Genomic DNA, 25,413 nt, shown 5'->3' with positions numbered 1-25,413 from the left:
ACAATTTTATGGAACAAACTTTCATTTTTTAGGGCTGCCATTGCAATAAAATTCCTTCATAAGCTCTGCTATTCATTAGATACTAAAATATTATTTAGATAACAACTAAAATGAGTGGACTTATAATTTATTTAATACATATTACTGTAGGCGCGTTACAATTAAAAACAAAAAAAATTTAATCAAGTAAAAATTCCATTCATGAATCATAATTATGAAATATGTAACAGACTTGAATGGGACATTTGCAAATCAGAGTCACAGATCTTAGTCCGTTCTCTACGTTTTGCACTTGGTATATTTATAAAGATCCGTCATACAACAGCAGAGGAGAACAACCGATTACATTTACTATTCTTCTATGAAAGCTATAGATATAAAAGAGCCTACACATATGTATAGACCAGTGCCCTTGTATAGAATATACCGAAAAAAGGATAAATCTATATAGATAGATTCGCAGTTATACGTACACACATCACTCGAGTCGATTGTAAATTGTACATAAAACAGCCCGCTACAATTCGCACAAGTGGGTTGTATTATCTATAGCAAAGAAATATCGCATCTGCCCCGACACAAAATAGCTATCTCTTAGAGCATTCATCTAATGATACCGATCAGCTGATACTAAGCGCTATTGTCCGAAGAATTACATCTGACAGATGGTAGCTCACGATAATGACGTTACAATTTTATAGTAGGAGATCCGAACGAGAGACGAACTTCACTCATCTGCTTAATGGATGAAAATTATTTTATATTTATTTTAATATATTAAAAAAATGGCGAATTCAAAATTGAATAAATACACCTACCTAAGAGATTAAAGAATAAATTTAAAACCTTCCGACAGTATGAAGTCTGTAAAAATGCAAACGTTGGCTTTACTATAATATTTCTGGCATAACTATACTGGGTGCCAGATATGAACAGGTTTATTAATATATATTGTTTTAGTTATTTTAACCCACGTGTTTAATAAATAAATCTTACATAAAAATGAGCGCTGTTTCATTGCGAATACGACGTCATAGGATTGCTTGCAAAAAGTCTAGTTTAAATAGTGGTTACCGAATATAATATAGCCTAGCCATGAATTTACCAGCCAACGCTTTCGCGATTTGTCTTTTCAATAAAGATAATAATTATTTAATTTTTATCCATTAAGCAGATGGGTGAAGATCACGTGTAGTTCGGATCTTAGACTATTATAATTTGTTTCGCTCTTAGAAGATTTCTTAGAAATCGATCCTAACTAATAACCGCCTATTGTTTATCTGTTGAGTCATTTATTAGGTAATCAATGTACCTAAGCTAAATAACAAGTACCTTATAATAAAATTTATAATCATTGGCTGAAATATTTATTACTTAACGAATTTTATAATTTTAATAATTATAGCAATAACAAAGAATTCATCCTTTCCATAATTATCTCTACACGTAATTAGTCCGTCGCTAGAAAAACGATTTATGAATACACATATTTTTTGAAAATTCACTATCTATAAGTTTTTAGACAATGATTGCTTTGTATAGAGATAGAATGGGATTTTGAGCTTAATCTGCTATATGCCGTTCCAGTAGCGTATATAATTTCCTAACTAAGAACAACGACCGTTGTATTTATGACAACAACTGGGACCGACGGCTTTACATGTGCACACAACTCTCACAAAGTACAAACGCGCAAACATAAAAACAAACATTTGTCTAAATACAAATGTCCTCTTTCCAAGCGGGAGTGGTGACCATGACCAAGCGTTAATGTAACTTTCACAACACTACACTAGAACGGGTGTCATTCAATTTCCACAGTTTTCAATTGATTAATAATAATTCCACGATAACTTCGCTTGTCCAGAAATAGAGAATGAAAATTCCTCACAGCGTTGGTTGTTACTGGAAACATAAGAGTAATCTCAGTTAATTCATTTGCGAGCGAGTGATTTAAACGGTTTACGCGGCTGACAACATAATTCCGCTATTTCTCAATAATTCTAGTAATACTTCATACGGCTGCGATGTTTCAAGTACTCTGGACTTTAATTACAGACAGCTAAGAAAAATTGTTTAAATGCTAGTTAAGCTCGCGAAGCTCATGTTTTTCTATTTTTGTATTTTGAAGTGCAACTTCTTTAAAATCGTTGTAATTTGAAACAGGAAACAAAAATACGTCACGATTAAGAAAGAAACACATAAGTGTGCAGGAGAGAATGAGATATTATAATAAATACATTACGGCTAAAAGTATTACCTTCCTAAGACTTTTCAGAACATTGGTGTCGTAAAAGGCGACTAAGGGATAACACATTTCCACTACCACCTTGGAACTTGTTAAGCCGATCGATGGCGGGATAACCATCCAACTGCTGGCTTTGAAATACACAGTCCGAAGACGGGCAACAGCGTCTTCGGTGCTAGTAAGCCAGCCTTGGGGTCACCAAACCAGCGTGTTGACTATGGGCAACACACATGAGTTCACGTCATTTTTGGCGCGAACTTTTGGAGGCCTATGTCCAGCAGTGGACTGCGATAGGCTGAAATGATCATAGTGATTTATAAAAGTTTTGTGACACTTTTAACTCACCTTTTAGGTATACCATCAGGTGAGCCGTGGGCTTGTTTGCCGAACTAGTGATATATAATAAAAAATAATCTATCTCGCTTGTAATGTATACCCTGTCATAGATCGTCAGACAAAGGGATCAAGGATCCGTCGAGCCTTACTACATAATAGGGTTCTCTAAAACTTTGGTATCGAACTAAAAAGGACTCATATATTTTACAAGTTGCTAAAAGAAATAAAAAAGATCACTATAAATCTAACTAGAGAGTCTTACATTACTCTGAATCAGCCTTATTTCAACCCACGGCAAGCAATCATAGTATTATAATTCGGTAGGTCGCAATTATAAATCAGTTAATAGAATCTGTCCCAAGCATAGAAGCAATGAATACATTTTCAACCTTTACAAATTGTGTTGTCTACCTTGAAATTAAATAAGAACAGCCGCAAGATACTGAATCTGATGAACACTTGTGAACAATCCTATACGCATAATGACAAATTTAATGTGATATTCTATGAATATTATATACAAAATGATGGCGATTAATCCGTATGTCGAAAAAGTAGTTTAAAAATGTAAGTGGTTTAATATTAAAATTTATTTGGTACTTTTCTAATGAAAATGAAACTATTAAACGATTAATAGTTTTTTTAGTAGTAACAGAAATAAATTAAAGTAAAAAAACTAAAAAAATGAGCTTTAATTTTAAATTCATTAAAAAGAATTATATAAAGTTTTCCTTACTTCCCACATTACACAATTTATATGCTACAAAAGTTTGTCGCGAGATTCAAGTACCTACTCGTATGAAAATTATAAAAATTATAAAAATCAAATAGATCAAGTTATTTAATTTGCTTGTTTATCTACGTAGGTCAACTTTTCTTTAAACTTATTATCCGCTTGACTTATTATGGCCTACGTTTTTAGGAACTTCAGTTATACCAAGTTTCATCTTGATCTCGCATTTCGCATGATTAAGTTTTAGCTTCTCTATAATCAATCATGAACAACTTACTGTACCCCTCAGTTTCATCCGCGTTAATTTGAAACAAAAAGGTACTAATATATGTATGTATATATATATATATATATATATATACATGTATATATATATATATATATATATATATACATATATATATATATATACATATATATATATATATACATATATATATATATATATACATATATATATATATATATATATATAAAACCTTCCTCGATAAATGAACTATCCAACACAATAAAAAAAAAACATTTCGAGGCAGTACTTCCTGAGATTAGCGCGTACAACCTAATAAGCGTTTCTAGATAATATTCACCTCAAGTTCAATGTTTTACTATCCACGAACACGTCATAGTTGAAAACAACTTCATAAATTGAGTAAAAGATGTGTTGTAACTCAACAAGCAACCATAAACATTTCTGGAATGAAGGTTGAATGAGCCAATATAATAACAAACGCAAGACGAGACGTGCAAGGAACTTTGTCCCGCGGAGAGAGCGTAATAGAAGGTTGGTCTGACTAGACACGTCTCACAAACTTAATATCATAACCGCAGATATGCCAAACCTGTCGTAACTAAATTAAAAATAGAGGCGTATTTGCATCTTCTTTATAAAGTATCAAAATAAGGTGGTAAATGAAATAGTTCCATGATCGAATTTTAAGCGTTCTGCGACTAATTTTCAAAAATTAAAAAAAATAATTTTGTACTTTGGACCACGACTTGCCCGATCACACTTTTCGTAACGCTCTCATATCGCATTCACCAGCTGACTCCCCAAGTTAAGCGTGCGTAAAGAAGTATTACTTCAAAATTAGCAGTGAATCTTTTAAAAACCGTCAATCAAATAACTTTAATAAACTCTGTTATACTTAGTTAAATATGTGTTCTTGTATAGGTATATGTTCTTTAACAATAATTAATAAAGTACATTTGCAACTTAATATTAATAGTTATAATAGTAATGTCAAAATTAACTAACATCAAATTAAAAGTTTGACCAAAATTTACTTGAATAAAGAATTTGTTCATTTGCTGTTACCACAAGGAAGTAAACCGTGTTTAATAGTACATTCATTGGGTTATTGTACAATATAATTAACTAGTTTTTAGGGCGGATATGTCCTATTACCGGAATATATGAACTGGTCCGCCCACGCCGACCAATAGCAGACTCTAGTGGGAAGAGCTTGACTATAATGCTGTTATGAAACCTTTCTTGCGCGGGCAGTAAAATTAACATGTCATAAACTATTACATATTTGGTATCAATTTAATGGTAAATAATGGAAAGATATCTATTATTATGTATTATGTTTATTTGGTGTTACACTACTAGTTATATAGATACAACCCATACGAAATCAAATTTTTACCGTCAGCCATAAAAAATATTTTCAAAAACACTTACTTTATTGCATGTTTTTTTTTTTATGTCACTAGTTCGGCAAACAAGCGTACGGCTCACCTGATAGTAAGGGATTACCGTAGCTTATAGACGCCTGCAACACCAGAAGCATCGCAAGCGCGTTGCCGACCCTATACCCAATCCCCTCCAGGAGCTCTGGTCACCTTACTCACCAACAGTGGTCTTCTGTAAGGTCGAGGTCCCCAGTCGGGCTGCTCCATATTTTGAGCAGGAAATTCCTGCTGTGCCCTACCTCAGTTACTACCTCAGCTAGTACCGTACAATTTACGAGTACTTGTATTTTCTTTCCATTATTAAATTAAATACTTGGCTTCTTTAAAATGAAAATACAGTCGTCCGTTCTTAGGTAGGCAACTGAATGCCTGTGTGAAAGACAACTGCCGTTTGATATACATGTTTTTGAATACATAGTTACAAAAATACGACAAACAGACGCTTCAGTTTTAAAACAGTCAAATAAAATATATGAAAAAAGTATATAGGTTCTTAGTTTCAAAATAGATATATATCGACGACTATAGTGTTAGGGTCATGACTACCTATCTATTATGCTATTGTATAGAGAACAACGCAACGGTCACAGCCATGGATTGTGTGTGATGAGCCATGTCTTTGTGGGTCTCCCCACAGTGCCTCGGAGAGCACGTTAAGCCGTCGGTCCCGGTTGTTATCATGCACACCTGATAGCGATCGTTACTCATAGTAGGGAATATATTGGCCAACCCGCATTGGAGCAGCGTGGTGGATTAAGCTCTGATCCTTCTCCTGCACGGGGAAAGAGGCCTATGCCCAGTAGTGGGATATTACAGGCTGAAGCGAGGATAGAGAAACAATACTATGAAATGTTATGTCCCCTTAATAGTATATTTTTAAACCGTCATACTTTCGAGGCTACTTTCATAACTGTCATCATATTACACAGCCGAATTAAATGAAAATAGCGTTTCAAAATTCGATTCGAGCTAATTAAACGTTGACGGAAATTCCGTTTGCGGTCAATGCGAATTACAAATTAGCTCGCAACATGCTTAATGATACTTTATTGTTTCATTAACTCCGCCGATTCTGTTGCTCCACTATTATACATCCAACTCTGCAAGGTGTCCGGCGATAGAAGCACTTTAGAATAACGTTACATTGTGCTATGGATAAGAAATAAAACAAAAATACACACAATTCAAAATTTCGTGACTAGGGCTGTCAACACGCTGAGTGAAATTTCGTATTAAAGGTAGACGTGTACTCTTTATACACCATATTTAATATTACCTTTTATCTTATGTTAAAAAGAAAAAAAAAACTAACAATAGGCGCACAATAACGTGGACTTATCGTCAAGTAGCAATCTCTTCTAGACAACCTTACAGGCTTCTAAATAAAGTTAGTATAAAATGTATTTAGAACTTTCTCCTATAACAATTTCAAATTAATTACAAAATGATATCAGCTTTATTTTTTTTTTGCATATACATACCTTAAATTTCTATTTATATATATAACAACGAAATCTACTAAAACATAAAAAATAAACGCGTCACACTCCCCCGTAGGATTACTTCTGTGTTGGGGGTACGGAAATAGTACAAATAAGATTGACACATTGTTATCATAAATTTTCGTTAGTTTGGCAACCTTATTCACCGCCGAATACACGATTCCATCATAAATTTTTTAGTCAAATAATGACCAAGTCAAGTCATGTCATCACCTTGACGAAATGTTCCGACGACAGTTGTCCGAGTACATCGAACCCACACTGACTCGTCATTATTTGTACTTGTAGGAAATTTTTACAAAGAATGCCGCGAAAAATCGAACAAAATAAAAAAAAATCACGTTGAATAATAATATTGCGTTATTAATAAAAAGTAATAATTACATATGTTTTTAAATTACATAAAGTTTTACCAATAGCACTGTTCCTCAGGTAAGCAATTTAATGTTTTAGGCGTCAAATGGCCCGTCGGAATAATTAAACAGAAGAGAATTTTAAATTTCTAAACAAGAATACGTACCACGGTACATCAGAAAACATATATTATTTTGTATTGACCATTTATAAATCAGTTTAACTAATGCCGTCTTTCTCTTTTTAACCGACTTCCAAAAAATGAAGAGGTTCTCAATTCGACTGTATTTTTTTAATGTATGTTACTTCAGAACTTTTGACTGAGTGGACCGATTTCGACAAAGAAATTTTTCGAAAGGTGGTGTGTCATTTGGTCTCATTTAAATTTATTTTAGATCTAACTACCACTTTTCGAGTTATATCTAATAGTGCGGTTTACTTGACTATTTTTTCGACGACCTACGCATAACTTTTTACTGCGTGTACCGATTTTGATGATTTTTAATTTAATCGAAAGCTGATATTTATCATGTGGTCACATTTAAATTTCATCGAGATCTGATTACAACTTTTGGAGTAATCTTTGATAATGCGTGTTTACTTGACGTTACTTATTTATTTATTTAGTTACTTGATGTAATTGAATTGATTATGTTGTATTTGATTGATCCGGTTTTTTTTCGTTTGCGAGCAAATAAATACAATTATCCAAATATATACTGCTCTATAATAACAGTTATTTAGGTATGTTGCAGCTAATAATCTTGATACATATATAATGCTTGGTACATTTGTTAACTCTCGGTGTCTTTTAAAGGTCAGACGACAGCAACTATATGTATGTGAAACTGGTTTATTAGTCTACGCTAGATATGAACAGATACAAACGACAATATGATTTGACATTTTAAATGGTCATTTTCCTTTCATTAATTCTCTATTTTAATATAAATTTTACTATTTACATACATTTATTATATCGAATTATCGCGACCGTTCTGGACATGACTTATCACCATAATTATGCTGTCAATAATAATTTATTTAAATTTTGTATAAGAAAGTAAATTGTGTTCTAAATAAAGGTACAACAACATACAAACATACAACAATAATTATACAACAAATACAGTAATATTTTGTCAGACGTTGTTGATTAATCGATTTATAACTACGACTTCTTTGTGGTGTTTAAAAAGTTTGATTTGAGAATGTAAACGATAAAAATATGCATATCAAAGCTATAAAAAATTAATTTTTCGTTTTTTATATGTTAGGTATAAAAAAATGCGTTAGAAATATTTCTGTACTAATAAATTATTTATATAACCACGTAACAATTTCCCTATCATTAAAGGATACTTTAGATATGATTGACATCACCCTACTCCTGAAGCCACGTGTCTGTAACTAAGTTGAGTATCATTATACTCTTTGAATAAGACTGATTTTAATGAGGTAGACTATATATAGATTATGGAAATCTGATTAAATTTCTTCGAAATACTTAGAACTTCTGATGAATTATAATGTTCATTAAGTATAAGCTACTTATGTGGTCTGTTAAATTTCAAAAAGTTCAAAATTATTTTTGATTTTTGCAAAGTTTATATATTATAACTGATTTATTTATTTATTTATTGTTCTATTTGTTTAGTTGACATTCTTTTTTTTATTATGGGACCATAATAACTATTACTCGGCCTAAGTAAAATTGTTTCGATTCATACTTCGTTTTCATATTTCGTTATTCGTTTGTGATTTGCTGTTGTTAAATATTTTCAGTAGACACAGAGTAGATTTTGATTTAATATCGATAATTCAGTCGAGAATGCGAATTTAATAATAAAAACTTTTTAAAAGCTATCCCCCGCAACTTCCCGAGGCTATCGATTACAGTTCAATAAGTCTGACTGGTTAAACATCGTGACGATAATCGTTGACGCCACTTGATGGAACGATCTTTTAACTTTTTTGTTTGATCCAATCGAAGAAATACGAAGAAAATAACTTTTACTTTTTTGTATTCTATTCAAATGTATGTCCTCTATAGAATCGTAAACTATGCATTTGATCATGTCATGATCTTCAGCAAAGTATTGTGCATGAGCCCACAACTTTGTTTTGAGAGTGGGACGTGATTTTAAAAATGTCAGCACAGTTATTCTCCTTTATAACTCTTTTGTAAGATCTATCTTGGAATACTGCTCAACTGTATGGAATCCATTTTACAAATGTCATGTTGCTCAATTGGAAAAAATTAATTATAAATTTATAAAATTTTTAAGTTACAAAGCTTCGCTGCATATTCAAGATATCCCGTATATTCCTTCTTTAGAAAATCGTCGATTGGAGAGAGACCAAATATTTTTATTTAAGTTACTTCGTAATTTTATTGATTCCCCTTATCTACTTAGTCATATATTATTTAGGTGTCCCAAAATAAATACACGTAATCAATCCCTATTTTATGTGCCTAGAACTAGGACCAAATATACGCAGAATAATTTTACTTTTAGAGCATGTAAAATGTACAACCAATGTTTTCATCACATTGATTTTGCAACTTGTTCAGTGCAATCTTTAAGAAGTGAATTACGATATGCAATAAATTTTCAATAAATTTTTAATTTTTAATTTATCATTAATTATTTACATAATTCATGAATTTCTAGTAGGTTGGTTTGATTTTGTTATAAATTAATTTAATTATAATTGTATTATAGTTGGTATGATTAATTTTTAATGTTGTACATATCTGAATTTTATTATCTTTTAATTATTTATTATTTAATGGATGATTGTATGAAATGTTTCTATTCGTACATGTTTACCTAATTATTCAATTTATTACTGTTTGAATTATTTATATTTCTGTGTGTATCGATTATTTCTTATTAATGTGTGCTTTTTAGCTTATTAATGAATTGTTTACTATTGGAAACTTTATTGGTTTATGTATTAGTTTTATATGATTTTTTTCTTTGTATTATTGTACTGTTTGTTTCCTAAATAAAATAAAATAAAATAAAATAAAAAAAAGTTTTCTAAGTTGGTCCGACCAAAAAAAGCGTAACAACGCGTGCAGAGTACAGCTAGTATAAAATGAAATAAACAGTTCCTATACAGTAATGTACCCAAAAAAAAATATTAGTGCAATCTTTTTGAGGGTTATGCTCGTACGTATGTGTTTTAACGAATGATTTTTACTTATAGAGAATAAATAAATAATAAATAAATAAATATCATATAACATACACACACGGTCGTCTGTTCCTATGGTAAGCAACTTAATGCTTCTAAACTTACTGAAGTAAACAAAACACATTTATTTATGTATTAAATTAAGACTCGCATTGAAATGGCTCGAAGCAACTTTAATAAAATGACGAAACTCAACAATGAAGTACTCTGCAACCGCAGACTTAAGTGCCCTTTGCGTATTCGACTTCTACGTTGTTACATCTGGCCCTATACGGATGTGAGGCATGGACTATTAAAGTAGACCTCAGGAAACGAATAGAAGCTTTTGAGATGTGGACATATAGGCGTATGCTAGTCATTAGCTGGACTCAGAAGATCACGAACGTGGCAGTTGATGCGTCAATCAGAAACGCGAACTTTTGCAGACCGCCAAGATGAGAAAAATCGCATATCTGGGACACGTGCTGCACGATAGATACAAACTGTTACAACTCATCATGATGCGAAATGTTGCTGGAAAACGAGGCGTAGGTCGCAGAAAAAAGTCTTGGCTATGCAACATCCGAGAGTGGACAGGCATCGCGAGCGCCACTGAACTGTTTCGCCTCGCGAAGAATAAACCGGAGTATGCGAAGCTGACTGCCAATCCTCGCTAGTTGGAGAGGCACCGATAAGAAGAAGATTAAATTAAGAATAGAATAGAATAAACTTTATTGCACACCACTCAGAAAAAAAATTACATAAAACAGTTATTTACACATAAAGATAGTACTGTACAAAGGCGGTAACAAAATTAAATGTGTTTTTTTTTTTGTAAATATGTTAGGTACACGTACAAAAAATACCAAACTTACTTTCACGCCAGCTTTGAAGTAGTAATGCCCTTAATTGAAGTGTTAATTGCATTAGTGGAAAACATTACATTGACTTGAAACTTTAACTTAGAAGGCAGATATATTAACATATATTCTTTCTTTTCTTAGAAGGCAGATATATTAACATCTATTCTTTGATGGATAGGGAAAGTTACGAATAACTCAACCAAAGAATTATATGAATCATTACGCGAACATATTTGTTAATAAACGCTAATTACATTATATCTAATAAAAAATATCAGACTCGTGCACCCACGTTTCGCCCACATACTAAATATTGATAGAAATGTCTTGGGAAGAGGCTTTTGTATCTATTTTTAATACTCTGGAGTTTCTTAATTTCATTTGCTATTTATTTTTAAATAATTATTATTAAGAATAAGCTAAAAAATATAGAAATAATTTTCATCACAATAAACGCACAAATATCAGTTATTATGTGGTAAAATTATTCGCAAAAATTTTGATTGTACCGTTTCGAAGTCAAGATTTCTGAGCTCGATTCACATTTTCATTTGGTAAAAAAACCTTAAACTAAAATTTGTGAGTAAAATTCCACTACAATGTACGATTGTTTTGTTTCTAGAAGGTTTTTTACCCCAGAACCATAATCTTTTAAATTTTATGGGTTCCGAGACATCGAAACGAGGTGTAGGTTAACTTTGAAATTATATAGAAATGGATTTTTCCCTTACGACGAACAAGCATTCCGAGTTTTCCTAAAGAACTCCCCTTTTTCTTTCACGGCTGAGTCTCAGTACCAGGCCACCGCACCCGGTAACGCTGTCAAGGCCGATGGGGCAGCAGCAATGTACAATCCGAAAAAAAACAAAAAAAAAAACTAATTGCCATCTCTAATGTAACGATGTATAAAAATATTTTTATTATTAATAGAAAAAGAAAAGAAGAATACTTTAATTTTATCTAAACAAATAAATAAAATTGGAGTGTCTGTTTGTAATACTAAAATAACCGCTTTTTACTAAATACATATGGATGTATATACGTTACATATGCCAAAATAACATTTTTTACAATTTTTGTCTGTCTGTCTGTTTGTTCCGCCTAATCTCTGAAACGGCTGGACCGATTTTGACGGGACTTTCACTGGCAGATAGCTGAAGTAATAAGCAGTAACTTAGGCTACTTTTATTTTAGAAATTTATTTATGTTGTAACTCTGCGAACCGAACAATATGTTTTTTTAATTCCCGCGGACGAAGTCGCGGCCACAGCTAGTTAGTTACTTAATATTATTACGTGTTATTTTGGCCTAGAAAAAGATTGAACCTTGAGGGAGGATATAAGTTTCAAATAACTGTCTGTCTCGTAAACAAAACTTGAACGAGCATGAAATATGAGCCCAAAGTTAGGACGAAGAATTTATTTCATTAGAAGTTGGTATGATCTGTGTTTTCAGAATAAATAAATGTAATAGGTACTCAGAACAACTGCTCTGCGAAGACGAAATTGTTGTTTTTCTACGTAGAAAAACCCTATGTAAATTTTATTTTCATTTGAGCTATTTTAATCCATCTGTTATATAAAATACAATTTATCATAATCAATACTATAGCAATAAATACAATCGTCGAACTGAAAAAAAACAAAATAAAAATAAACAAAAATAAAATAATAAACAAGCGTAAATCCCAATTTTATTTATATTATTTTTATTTCTTCGAAGTTTGGTGGTAATATCAAAATCTTTATTAAATATTTACTAATATTTTAAATGTGAATGTAAGTTTGTTTGTTACGCTTTCACGCGAAAATTACCTAACCGATCATCGTGAAACTTTTTACAGATATTCTTGGAAGTATTAAAAGTAACATAGGATACTTTTTATAATAATTTGCTGCTTTTTAATATAAACTCAATGCGAGCGAAGCCGCGGGTCAAAGCTAGTATTATGTAATTTAAAAAAATAAATTACAAAAAAAAGTTGTATTGTTTGCGTGACTGTTTTTCTTATGTAATTAATTCTACCATATAACTTTATTAATTACCTACCTACTTCAATTATTTAAAAAAAAATCTATAAGAACTATTTCTATTCTTATTCTGTTTTATTTCATACATCTTTTTGATAAAAATAAATGTTCTCGATCGCACTTAAAAACTATAACTTGAGTTTTAAATAAACATCTAAAGAGTGACGTTTTTTTTTTGTTTTTTTTTTTTTTTTTTTAATATTAATTATATAAAAATAATTAAATAATTTTTTAATATTAATTATTTATAAATTAATTTTTTAATTTACTATACCTAATTGCATATGTATAGTTTTCTTTTAAATAAAATTATACAAAGTCATATGACTTAATTAAAATCTCTGTCTTATTTAACTATTCACAATCGCCGGGTAGCCAGTAATTGTGACTTACAGACTGGGAAAATGAAACTAATTATGATTGATTATCAATTTTCTTTACATATTTGAATTGCGTCAATTTCGATTAACATTCTATCTTAAAAATTCATTCATTCTATCAAATAAAATACAAAGTTTCTCAGATAACTATCATAACTATACAGCAATATACTCTAATTAATACCTACCTCCGTTTTATCGTCGGGTAAAAAGTGACCTGACCCGAAGGCATAGACGATAATATCACATCTACAAAGAAGTTACGAAACTTCTATTATAAGATTACAAACATTCAATAAAAATGAAAAGCTTTCCGTGTTGATTTTCGTGCTATTGTGATAATTGGTTACGTAAGAAAGTTAAATGAAATTTTAGAATTGTGATAAACGTGCATTTCCTTCGCAAGTTTTCTAAAGTCTTCATAAGTCTAAACTTCTTATCTATTCTACCCTTGACGAGTTTAAATTATATTAAAGTATATGTATATATAGGTATATGGAACTCATATTAATATGTATATTAAAGATATTTATCACATATATATCATATCATTTATTATTATCATTTGTAATTAATAAATCATGAAATTATTAAAAAATATAAAAACGAATTTTATTCATAAATAAGTAATTAATGTATTAAAATCGTATAATGTATTAGCTGTGTGGGCGTGTCTTACATTTTAATTGAAGTGTTAGTCAACATGTCAATATGTTCAGTTTCTAAAAGATAACTAAATTAGGATAGCAAACTGTATAAGTATTCAAGAACTTTAGAAGTTTCCATGTACTTTACATGATTTTCAGGACCTTTTGTACCAAACTAACAATAAATTTATTTATTTTAGTATATCCTCTCTATTTATTAGTAATTAACTGTTGTTCCTTACAATTTAATGATAAATATCACATAATTTCTTGATAGGATTATTTTTAGTTATGCTAATATATTGTTTGACATTAAAGTCAAAAGGTCACTTTCACCGGCTGAAAATAGACCGTCAATTGTTTTAATCCTCATCAACTTGACATCATTCGAAAGATGAAAATGTTGCCATAACGACCGTTTTCTATTAAATTTTATTACTCTCAACCAAATATAGAAATAGTACGTAAAATTTATTTCGATATCTTTTAGTATGAATGAAAGCTGTTATATATATATTTTTTGTGTTTATAAACATGTTATATAACAGCTATCGTAGATACGTTGTCGACATTTAACATAACTTACTGTGCCCCGCGGTTTTGCAAGCGTTAATTTGAAGAAAAAACATACTAAAATGTAATATATATATATATATATATATATATATATATGACCGAGATATATATGATACCGAGAAAGGTTATATTATATATATATATATATATATATATATATATTATAACCTTTCTCGGTGAATGGAATATTCAACACAAAAAAAAAAATTCAAGTCTAAAGAATGGCTCCGAAGATGAGCGCATCTAAATAAACAAACTTTCATCTTTAAAATATTAGTAAAGATTGAATTTTTTTATACAATACTTACATATACGTAAATACGCTTTTCTAATAGCGACTTTCAAAGTATAACACCTTACCTACTCCGTATTCAAAAATCAACAATTATCAATTATTTCCTGGGGGAATTGGGGATAGGGTCGGCAATGCGCTTGCGATGCTTCTGATGTTGCGGACGTCTATAGGCTACGGCTATTTGTGCTTACCATCAGGTGAGCCGTTCGCTTGTTTGCCGACATAGTTATATATTAAAAAAAAACAAGATTAAGACAGGGTGGCATTAAATTCTCCAATCCTATCTTCCGAAACTACAAAAATATTGCGACATACTTTTGACATTTACTGACAATCTGTACCGCATTACTGCATTTTAGTTGTTTCCACGAATATTTTGACATGTGTAGGCGTTGTTAAGGCTTTAATATCCTTGAAATTATAAAAAGGCACCGCATACCCAAGTACTTATCGGTAACAGTGTCGCATATTTTACGTTCTAGTTTCAATTTTATGCTGCATACATGTTAAAGCAATGAGGAAAAAATTTACCTAATTGAAAATAGGTACATTTCCCTTTAACGTCTTTTTATATATTACTATTTTTTTATATATTAATTGGATTCCGTGTATCAACTTATATAATTTTATTTTCATTTATAATTAACTTGCAACAAGATGCGACGTACTGTGAACTTATGACGCAATGCAGCAGACAACAATTATTTTCATTACATTTATTACATGGCTAAAATACAAGATAATTACAGTCGAATGAACTCGCCTACATAAAAACGACTAGAAACATCAAACATACATAAAATAAATTGTTATAATATATTTATGAGTTGTTTAGAAATAGCGTCATTAACGTTCCAATTAAATTTCAATAAATAAAGTAATTTTTTAAGTTATCTGTATAATTCAATTCCATGTTTCTTCACTTCGATAAGGAGAGATAGTGTGCTATATTGTTCCTAATTACTAGTTACCAATCAATTTGTCATTATTTCACGTATCTTAACTGCGACCCGAATAGTTTAGCGATTGCTAATTACACCTATTAGGTTATCTCTATACCTATTAAAGAGAACTCAATTTTGTTTTAAAAGTAATAAGAAAAAAATGTGAAATAATATACACTTATTTTCATAGCGTTTTCCTTGTCTTTATTAAGAAGTATATTCGAAATCAATACAAATAGTAAATTAACATATTTGTTTTGTAGTAGTGGTCGGCCAGTGGTCGTAATTCGACCATAATTAAGCTTATCAATAAAAATTAAGTATATCAAAGAATATACTTAATAAACAAAAGAGTATATGTATATGCGTGTGTGTGTCAAATACATGTGTGTAATGTTTTTTTATTTTATTGATTTAATGGTTTTTTATGCATAATTAAAAAAAATATTAGCATTCTTTAATGCTTGTAATCGAACAATTTTCGTAAAAAGGGGTACAAAGTTTTTTCTTTACGTATTTAATACACTTCACAGATTTAAAATTAAAAGAAGTATTGTTAAATATAAATGATAATTATACTTATTTAATTCCATTAATTATACTTATTAATTACATTTTATTTTCATGGTATAATTCTTTAATATTAAATAATGGATGGATTAAGGATAAAAAATAATGACTTATATTTTAAATGAAATTTAAGTAGCACTAAATGTAAGAGACAATATATTATAAGATTAATTCCTTTAAAAGTTCCTTAAACTCGAAAGACTGGGTGGGTACAAGATTTGTACATTATCTCACGGAGAGATAAGGGAGATAAGTTTGGAAACTCAACATGCATGTTTAATCTCATGCGTGCTTTTGTACTGGGCGTGGCTGACTTCCTTACCTAACGTCGACTACTTTGACTTTCCTAATTAGTATAATGGATAAGCTTTAAACGCGTACAAACTAACAAAGTTCTAATATTAATTTAACTGAGGTAGGGCACAGCAGGAAATTTCCTGCTCAAAATATGGAGCAGCCCGTCTGGGGTAGCACCTCGGCCTTACAGAAGATGACAGCTAAATAATACTGTTTTCAAGCAGTGTTGTGTTCATGTTGGTGAGTAAGGTGACCAGAGCTCCTGGGGGGAATTGGGGATAGAGTCGGCAGCGCACTTACGACGCTACTGGTGTTGCAGTCGTCTATATGCTACAGTAATCGCTTACCATCAGGTGAGCCGTAGGCTTGTTTGCCGACCTAGTTATATAAAAAAAAAATCATATGTGTATATGTTTACGTGTTGACTTTTATCGTTACTGTTGCCATTATGAATATGAATGTCATATATTGTAAAGCCTTTAAACTTTTTCCTAAAATGGCAAAGATAATAAACTGGATTGTAACGTTCCAGTATATCTGATACTTGACATTTATGGTAATTGTTCTGCATACTAACAAATAAAGAATGAAAGGTAATTTAATGATTAATTTCATTCATACACTTAAGATTCCCCGCTTTTGCGTATTAATGCTAACGAAGGTAATCGTATATTAATAAATTAAATACTTTATAAAACAATAATAAAGGAAAACGAATCCCATAAAAGCAAATTTAATAAATAGCCGTCCCAGTCTTCTATTACGCTGATGACAATAAATCAATGATCACTGAGCCATAATAATAATTGGTTTTGACTGAGTTAGAAGTAGTGGTATAATAAAAGAAAACATTTTAAAAGTTGCGTCGGATAATATAGTGATTTTTGTGGACTGGGTATATAGAAAGTTACCCTGTATTTAATTGCAGCTAAGTGATGAAAGCTTCTTCTTATATCTATAAAAGTATCGTGGTAGTGTATAATAGGTATAATGTACAAAATACCCATAAGTTACCAAGTGTAATGTAATTTCCCAAGTTTAACTGTAAGCGTTAAAACTAAATCTTTAGTAGGTAGTTATTAAAAAATATTGCTAAGATTTTTATGAAATTATTAATCCCTTTGTTTTTGTTTATCTGAAAACAACTTCGGTATTAATAACGCTGTGTGATATTAGGATAAAACATCTATTAATCTATATAAAACACGCCAGGGTTACCGTTTCAAAACGCGTATTATATTGTTAATAAAAACTAAATAAATAAGTGCTACGTTCTCATTTATCTCAACAAGATAATCCCCGACAAGATTGTAAACAAAGTTTTATAACTCACGACTTACTTTACTTCATTAGAAAGAATATTTTTCCAATTATGAAACAACGAAGTTACGCGGTTATGATATACGGAGAAAATATGTGTGAATGTAGAAACGTAACAAAGTAATTAAGTATATTATCATTACATTCTTAATTTATATTTAATAAGAACTTTTAACTCTTAAGTTAAAATCGATGGTTTTAGTCAAATAATCATAAGTCACATTTGATAATACTACGCCGAGTTACGTTTGAATATATCTCGGTGCCACACCTAATTAAAATATTGTACTATTTCAATTTATTGCATGTACAACTCCATTGTTTTATATAAGAATTGTATACTGTAATCTCGACGACATTGATAAAGAAAGGCAACCCTACCAACGGCGCCATGTTGTTAGGGCGACGAGATTATTTCTAGAATGCGCGGGCGATAACTTGGCGCCACTGAATGTTGAATTCGTAATACAAACTTCAGACAACTAAGACCGGACGCATGACCGCCGCACGATTTGTCGGCAAACCTTATGAGTACACAATGCCTTCCGATGAATAATCTTATAAATGAAATAAATGTTTACCTCTTAGGCTTTTAGAAAATATATAAACATTTTTATTTTTCTATACCTTTTGCACTAATACAACGATGAAACTTCATGTGTTGTCACATATTGTTTACTATAGTTTGCGATAATACGGTAGGATCATATGTCAGCTGTAGGTGCCAGAAAAACAAGTAATAAAATAAGAATTATGTTGGAGCAGTTAAGGAATATGTTTTGATAATATAATTTTATTATTTTGCGTAAAGTTGTAATCGAAATAACATAATTTATTTAACAATAATGTAACTAGGTTATTTTAACCAAGTAATATCCTGTGTCAAATAACATTGTTAGCATCAGTTCACATATCAATAATAATTGATGTTTACTTTATACAATCAGATACCAACGTAACATAATTAAAATTATTAAATTATTAAAATAATTATTTTGAATAATTGATTTTATTATTTTAATATATTAAATAGATGACATTTATGTTTATTTATTTACTCAATACATTTCTGGATCAACTTACTTTTTTATCAACTTAGTTTATAACAACATAAGAAGTGCCTTGAAGCCAGTGACTTTGCTGCCTTAAAATATATAGAATATAACCTTTTATCTTTCGTCTCCAGATGGCTTGAGTAATGGAGGGCGATTGTGCGGAGGAGGGCTGGCTGCTGGTCCGCGTCCACGTGCCCGAGCTGAACGTGCAAAAAAGCCTGCAGTTCTCTCGCGACCAGCTCGTGTGGGACGTCAAGCAGCAGTGCCTTGCCGCCTTGCCTAAGGTCTGTATTTATATTTACATAAACATTGGCCATTCAATTATTTACATGGTCCTGTCGTTTATAATAAATGAATAAACGCCTCACACTCAATTGGCCTCCCAGTGGCATTTACTTCTATATTGAAAATCTGAAAACACATACAAATACAAATGCAAATATGCTTTATTGTACAACCGAAACAATACGTGTAAGTAACGTAAAATATACAAGAAAAAATAAAAGTGAAATGTGTACAAAAGGCGGTCTTATCGCTAAAGAGCGACCTCTTCCAGACAACCTTTAGAAAAAGGATATGAAAAAGAATAAAGCACCATAGTAATAAATAAATACAGTAAGTTTATGTTTATAGATTCATATAATCGAAACATTTAGCGAACGTATTTCTAATTTGTTTACTTCGAAAATTAACTAAGTTGTATTGGAATTCCGTTCTAAAACAGCATGACTCGTGGAAAAGTTTTATCAGAACGGTATGCAATTAAATAAGGTTATCGAACCATCTGTCTGTGCATATACTGACCTATATACAAATTACCTTATTATATACTTTGTAAACTTATAACATTGTCTAAAATGTTATTTGGTATTTACTGATAACTAACTTTATTGTTAAATTTAATTTATTAATTGTTACGAATATGACTTCATTTATACAGATAGGTACTGTTATCTCGAAATTGACATTAATTATTGAATATTCTACTTTACTATTACTTGGTTTTATCATTACCATTACTTTAAATAAAAAAAATGTTTGACATTTTTTTGACGACTAAATTATTACAAATAAAATTTTAGTAAAATTTTGCAAGGTGATCGTTTCATAATGTAATACATAATGTGCCAATATTTATTATTAATATAATTGGGTTAAAAATATTTAATTTTATAGACAAAAAGGTGTTCTAAAAGAAGAAAACGACAGCTAGCTCTAAACTTGACTATATGGATTTGATAAAGAAAGAAATAAAATCATTATAAATGTTTATAAGTTGAGGGCTCTTTAAGCTCTGGAATAGGCTCTGCATATTGTAAGCTTAAATATTAGTAAGCGTAAAAGTAAGCAAAATAAAAGAGGGTAAATTCAGACTTCTGTCCAAACTCTTGAAAATTAACACCGAATGAACTATGAAAATTTAAATTAATAATTTTATTCAGAGCTTTTATATGAATTAATAAACCCTACTTTAATGTGTATTATTTTATTATATTAATTTAATAATAATAAATAATTTAATAATTTTATTAATTTTAATTTGAATGCTTATAAAATAGGGTCGAAGTTTTACATTTTAAGTAATGTTTAATTTTACTCATGTCATTAATAATGGTATAAAATACCTAAATACTCGTATAAACGACCTTTATTATTAGCTAAGATACGTTTAGCGTAAAATTTATTTGAACAAACTTTCCTTACCTTTCAAGTAATTAAATAAAGCCTAAGATTTAATTGCTTTAAATTATCCCTATCGCTAAATCTGTCCTTAAAATCTGTTCAGTTTTACCCAAAATTAAAGAGTATTATTCCTTATTATCCCTATCGCTAAATCTGTCCTTAAATTTATCTGTTCAGTTTTACCCAAAATTAAAGAGTATTCCTTAATCTAAGCTATCGGTAAAAGCCATTTATTTGACTTGCAACGTTAAAATATTTTCCACAAGTTTGTTAGGAAAGCAATAATTGTTGGTTTGGTAATACTTCATTACCAGTTTTAGATTATTATTCATATTATTGAATATACAGATGTATACATATATAATGACCTACTCACGATAAGAATATGGACGAAATTGTAGTTATGAAGTAGGCACAGTAATTTCGGTATAATATACATTTTTCATACCAAGATTCAAAAAGTAGCCAAGTGCACAATATTTTTGTTTTTCGACAAAAAAAGGTAATTTACTAATATCATTACGTATAATTTATTTGCTATTTAATTTATAATTTTATAACTCTATTGGTTTGTCTATATGGCTATAAGTTTATCAACACTTTGTATGAAGCAAAAATTCTAACTTAAACTTAATTAATTTGACGTAACTCCGTTTTTAACTGTAAAAACACGCTCAGTAATTTTTTTTTTTCGCTTTTACTTCAAAACTAACGTTCCAATAGTTTTACATTGTGCTCGAAGCTTTACCTTTCAAAGCTCCTCTGCACGGAAGCTAGCGGTTTGTAATCGTAAATTTCTTTGATCCGAAGTAAAAACAACGATCTAAATGACGTGGAACGACGGTTCACACGCTCGATTTTTTTATCGACATTTAAAAAAAGTCGATTGCTTTTATTTCTTAATGCGATCGCTTTCGAAACCGCATACGGTACAGAAAATTATCGAAATGCATTCCAGCTAAACTGAAATGGTTGCATTTAAGACATTAACTTTGAAAGTTACTGTTATTTTTAATAAGAACATGTTTTTATTAATAAAAATAATAAGTTAATTGAGTTTAACACAAACCCAGTTTACAAAATTAAAAATTTCTTTATTAAAGTAATCTTTTAAATTAAAAGTACTTCAGGGTTGTCATTTAACGGGGCGTACTAAATTTTTTCATTATTTGTTTTCCGTATTTAGACTCCGCTAAATCGAAGCTTCAAAAAACTCAAAACAGTGACTCTTTAAAGAAAAACACATTTTCGATAATGAAAATACTACATAAATCACAATTAATTAGTTATTATTATGTATACCCATATAAACTAAAATATGTTGTTAATAAATTAATGTTAAATAAAAGAAAAGTTAAAAATAACATCAATAGTGGTTACTGACGGTCAAAAGCAAGGTCATTTTACCGCGTTCGCAGGCGATTAGACAACAATATACAAACTATATTATATGAGCATACGTCAAAAATTTAATGATGTCATTTGCATAATTTTGTATTCATGTGAATAAGCGGGTCACTTTTAAAAATGCTGAGAGAATTTTAAACTTTTTTATAATGAGTGAAATACCGATCTTAACCTTGAATTATTATCTATACGTAATATAAAAAAAAACTTCTTTTTTTGTTTGTTTATTTAAACAATATGTTTTTTTTTCTGTGGACCTAATTTTATACGTTTATAAGTATAGTTAAGAATATAATATATCCGATTTTTTTTTTTGTCAAAAACGAAACCAGTTAAAATTATTTTGCCTGCAGTGTTATCTCAATATGCAAATGCTTTATCAAAACGAACAATATTTTACGCTTTATCAAATTCGCTTCAGATCAGAAAAGAAACTAAACAACAATAACCGTGAAATACCAATTCGACTTGTCCCAGACAGAAGAATAAATGTATGGTTAATTAAGCTAAATCATTGAGCTCTCTTATAACAAAACTTAAAAAAAAATACTTCGGAAATTGACACTCACATAGTTCTAAGCGACTGGAAAAAAGATGTAAATTACAATAATATTCCATTCGATTTCACACAAAATATTTAATACAGTACCTTTTTTAAGCCATCAATTAATAAATCTTGAGTACGTTTTGATGGCTTGCCTAGGACAAAGCATTGTAGCAGTAGTCATAGGCACCGGCTGATACGCTAATGGTAACGAGTTCGATCACCACCGTGACAAATGGTTGCTTAGTCTATATAGATGATAATCGTGGTCTGAGCATTAGTGTGTTGTATGTTTCCAGACCTTCAACACAGGCTTGACATGCTACTGGAGGCCGTTGATAGAACCTTAAGTAGTTGCGGAGAAGATGTTAAAAAACCTGCCTAAATAAAGACAAACAGTGTGACTATAACCTAAGTTATATTATGCAATAGTTTTCATGTCAATATGTTTTGTTTGTCAAACCACCTACGTGTGTTAAATAAAATTAATGTGTTTGTTTACGCTAGAAATCTCAGTTTATTGTAAAAAAAAAGAAAAAATAAATAAAAAGACTCATAAAAATTATCTTTCAACAATGGAGTGGAATATTTGTGATTCAAATTTGTCTATTGTTGTATAAAAATCGTATTAATATATCGAACTTTTAATTAACGCAAAACAGTTTTGTCAATTCTTTCTTTTATTACTTTTGAAAGAAAAAACTGCTTAAAAATAAAGTTTTCTCAAAAAAAAACTTATACAAAGTTTAATGCGAATATAGGTTAAACAAAATGATTAAGCATTTAGAATCTCTTTTACTTTTTTTCTCATAACCATCAATAGCGAAAGTAATTTTGTTCCTCTTCTTTCAAAGGGGAATCTCTTCATATTTTCATTTACTATTTTTGCGACCTAATTTTATATCTGTTTAGTATTTTTTCATCGCGTGCTGCGTATTCAAACACAACTCTACCTATATTATAAAAGAAGTTATGCTTAATGAAATAGTTTATTTTAAAACAAATTAAAAATTAAAAATTCTTAAATATCGTTAAATCTAAAACTTGGCGTTGAAAACTATTTAGAACAAAATTTATTACGTATTTAAATTATATATTTTCTTATTTATTATCACACAAAGTTAGGTTAGGTTTTTTTTTAAATTAGTTCCAGTTCGATAGTCTGTTAGATTTGTATAAAGAAGGATCAAACATTGAAGAATTTTTATTTCCATAATAACTTGTAGTTATTTATAGCAAAACCCGAGAGTCTTGAGACTCTTAAGCCTCAAGGGCTGATATATTTGTCACTCGATCAATAAATAGCTATCGAGAAAGATGAGATTCGATGGGCCTTGAGATTTTATCTAGGCCTATTATAAAGACGGATGACCTAATGTTGTATAATGATAGCATCCATTTACCGTGCTATTATAGTGAGAGGAAAGCGATTAAGCTTGGTATATGCCTATTTAGTTCTATTAAACAAAGATAATATTATTGAACGTGATTTGAATAATAGATTTAATATTGTACCTACTGGGGAGTAAAAAAAAATCCAATTTACATAAAAGTCAAGCTTAAGCTGACTACAAGTCCTAAATTTAATTGATATTTACTCTATCGGCTTCATGTGCAGATAGATTACCGCTAATTCATTGTCATCTTTTAATTTTTACTGTCAAACTTATATTTTTTATTTAATTTTTTATTTTATATTTTCAAGGTTCCAGGCATCGACAGCTAAATTGTTTATAACTGTGCGTCTACAATATACATTAAACTTTATTTAGTGACGAATTACGTCTTTAGCAACGATGTTACATATTCAAAGAAAACAAATTATAATCTGATTCTATATCAAATGTCACTAACTGCCCAAAGTAACAATTAAAGTTATGTATCCCATTTAAAAAAAAATTAACGATCAATTACAATATAATCTCTAGACGGAACACTAACGCTTCTCATATTGTTTTACGTTTATGGTTACTTCTCTAGATCGTATAAGATTTTATAGACTAGTGTTTAAAAGGCTTTCTTAAATAAACAAATTACGAAAATCTAGTCCCTAAATAAATTTGGAATCAGACTGATATAATCTCTGTTTAAAATATTCCGACGTGTTTTTTTTTTTTTTTAATCTGTAAACCTTCAGGAATTGTTCATATTTTGAATACAACTATACCTATAATTTTAATGTTCTTTGTTATATACTCGGTTCCAAATGTTAAATATTTTTGGTACTGGTAACAAAATAAAATAGCACGCGTAATTTTGAAAGAAATCACCTCAACCATAAGCCATGGTATTGCCCGCATTAACTATTATTTATGCTAATGCGCTGCCAGTTCATCTAAGTTTTACGTCCCTCGCGTCTGTCATAAAACTGGCTAACCATTTAACTACAAGAGAGCAATCGATGATTTTTCTTTGGAAGCATAATAACGTCCAGACTTAACTTAGGACTCACGCCTATACAGCTGTAATAAAAATATCTCAAAGAATAACGTTAAAAATCGAAGGTTGAATCTTGCAGTATCAAAAGAATAGTATATAACAAAGTGAGATGACTTTTACTTGTAGTAGCGAGCCAACGCAATAGTGGGCGCAAACAAGATCGTCGAAAATCGTAAATCGTAATAAATGCAACATTAAAACATCATCTATCCGGTTCTGCGGCGATAAATATGCCTATTTTGCAATTCTTATGCATAACATCATTTTTGCCTTGCAAATTCGCTCCCAGTGCGTTCTTGCCAATAAGTGAGT

General features: G+C 30.2%; 1 protein-coding gene across 1 annotated transcript in view; it reads left to right on the top strand.

Annotated features, from left to right (window-relative positions):
• Positions 1-19,118: 19,118 nt before the first annotated feature.
• LOC123670434 (SH3 and multiple ankyrin repeat domains protein 3) overlaps positions 19,119-25,413 on the top strand; it is a 117,237-nt gene continuing 110,942 nt past the window's right edge. The window contains exon 1 of the mRNA XM_045603929.1: positions 19,119-19,312. Coding sequence (XP_045459885.1) covers positions 19,172-19,312 — 141 coding nt within the window. The 5' untranslated portion in view covers positions 19,119-19,171. The remainder of the gene's footprint in view (positions 19,313-25,413) is intronic.

This window comes from Melitaea cinxia, chromosome 4 (genome assembly GCF_905220565.1).
Source record: "Melitaea cinxia chromosome 4, ilMelCinx1.1, whole genome shotgun sequence".
NCBI lineage: Eukaryota > Metazoa > Arthropoda > Insecta > Lepidoptera > Nymphalidae > Melitaea > Melitaea cinxia.
This window is presented reverse-complemented; position numbering and strand designations above follow the sequence as displayed.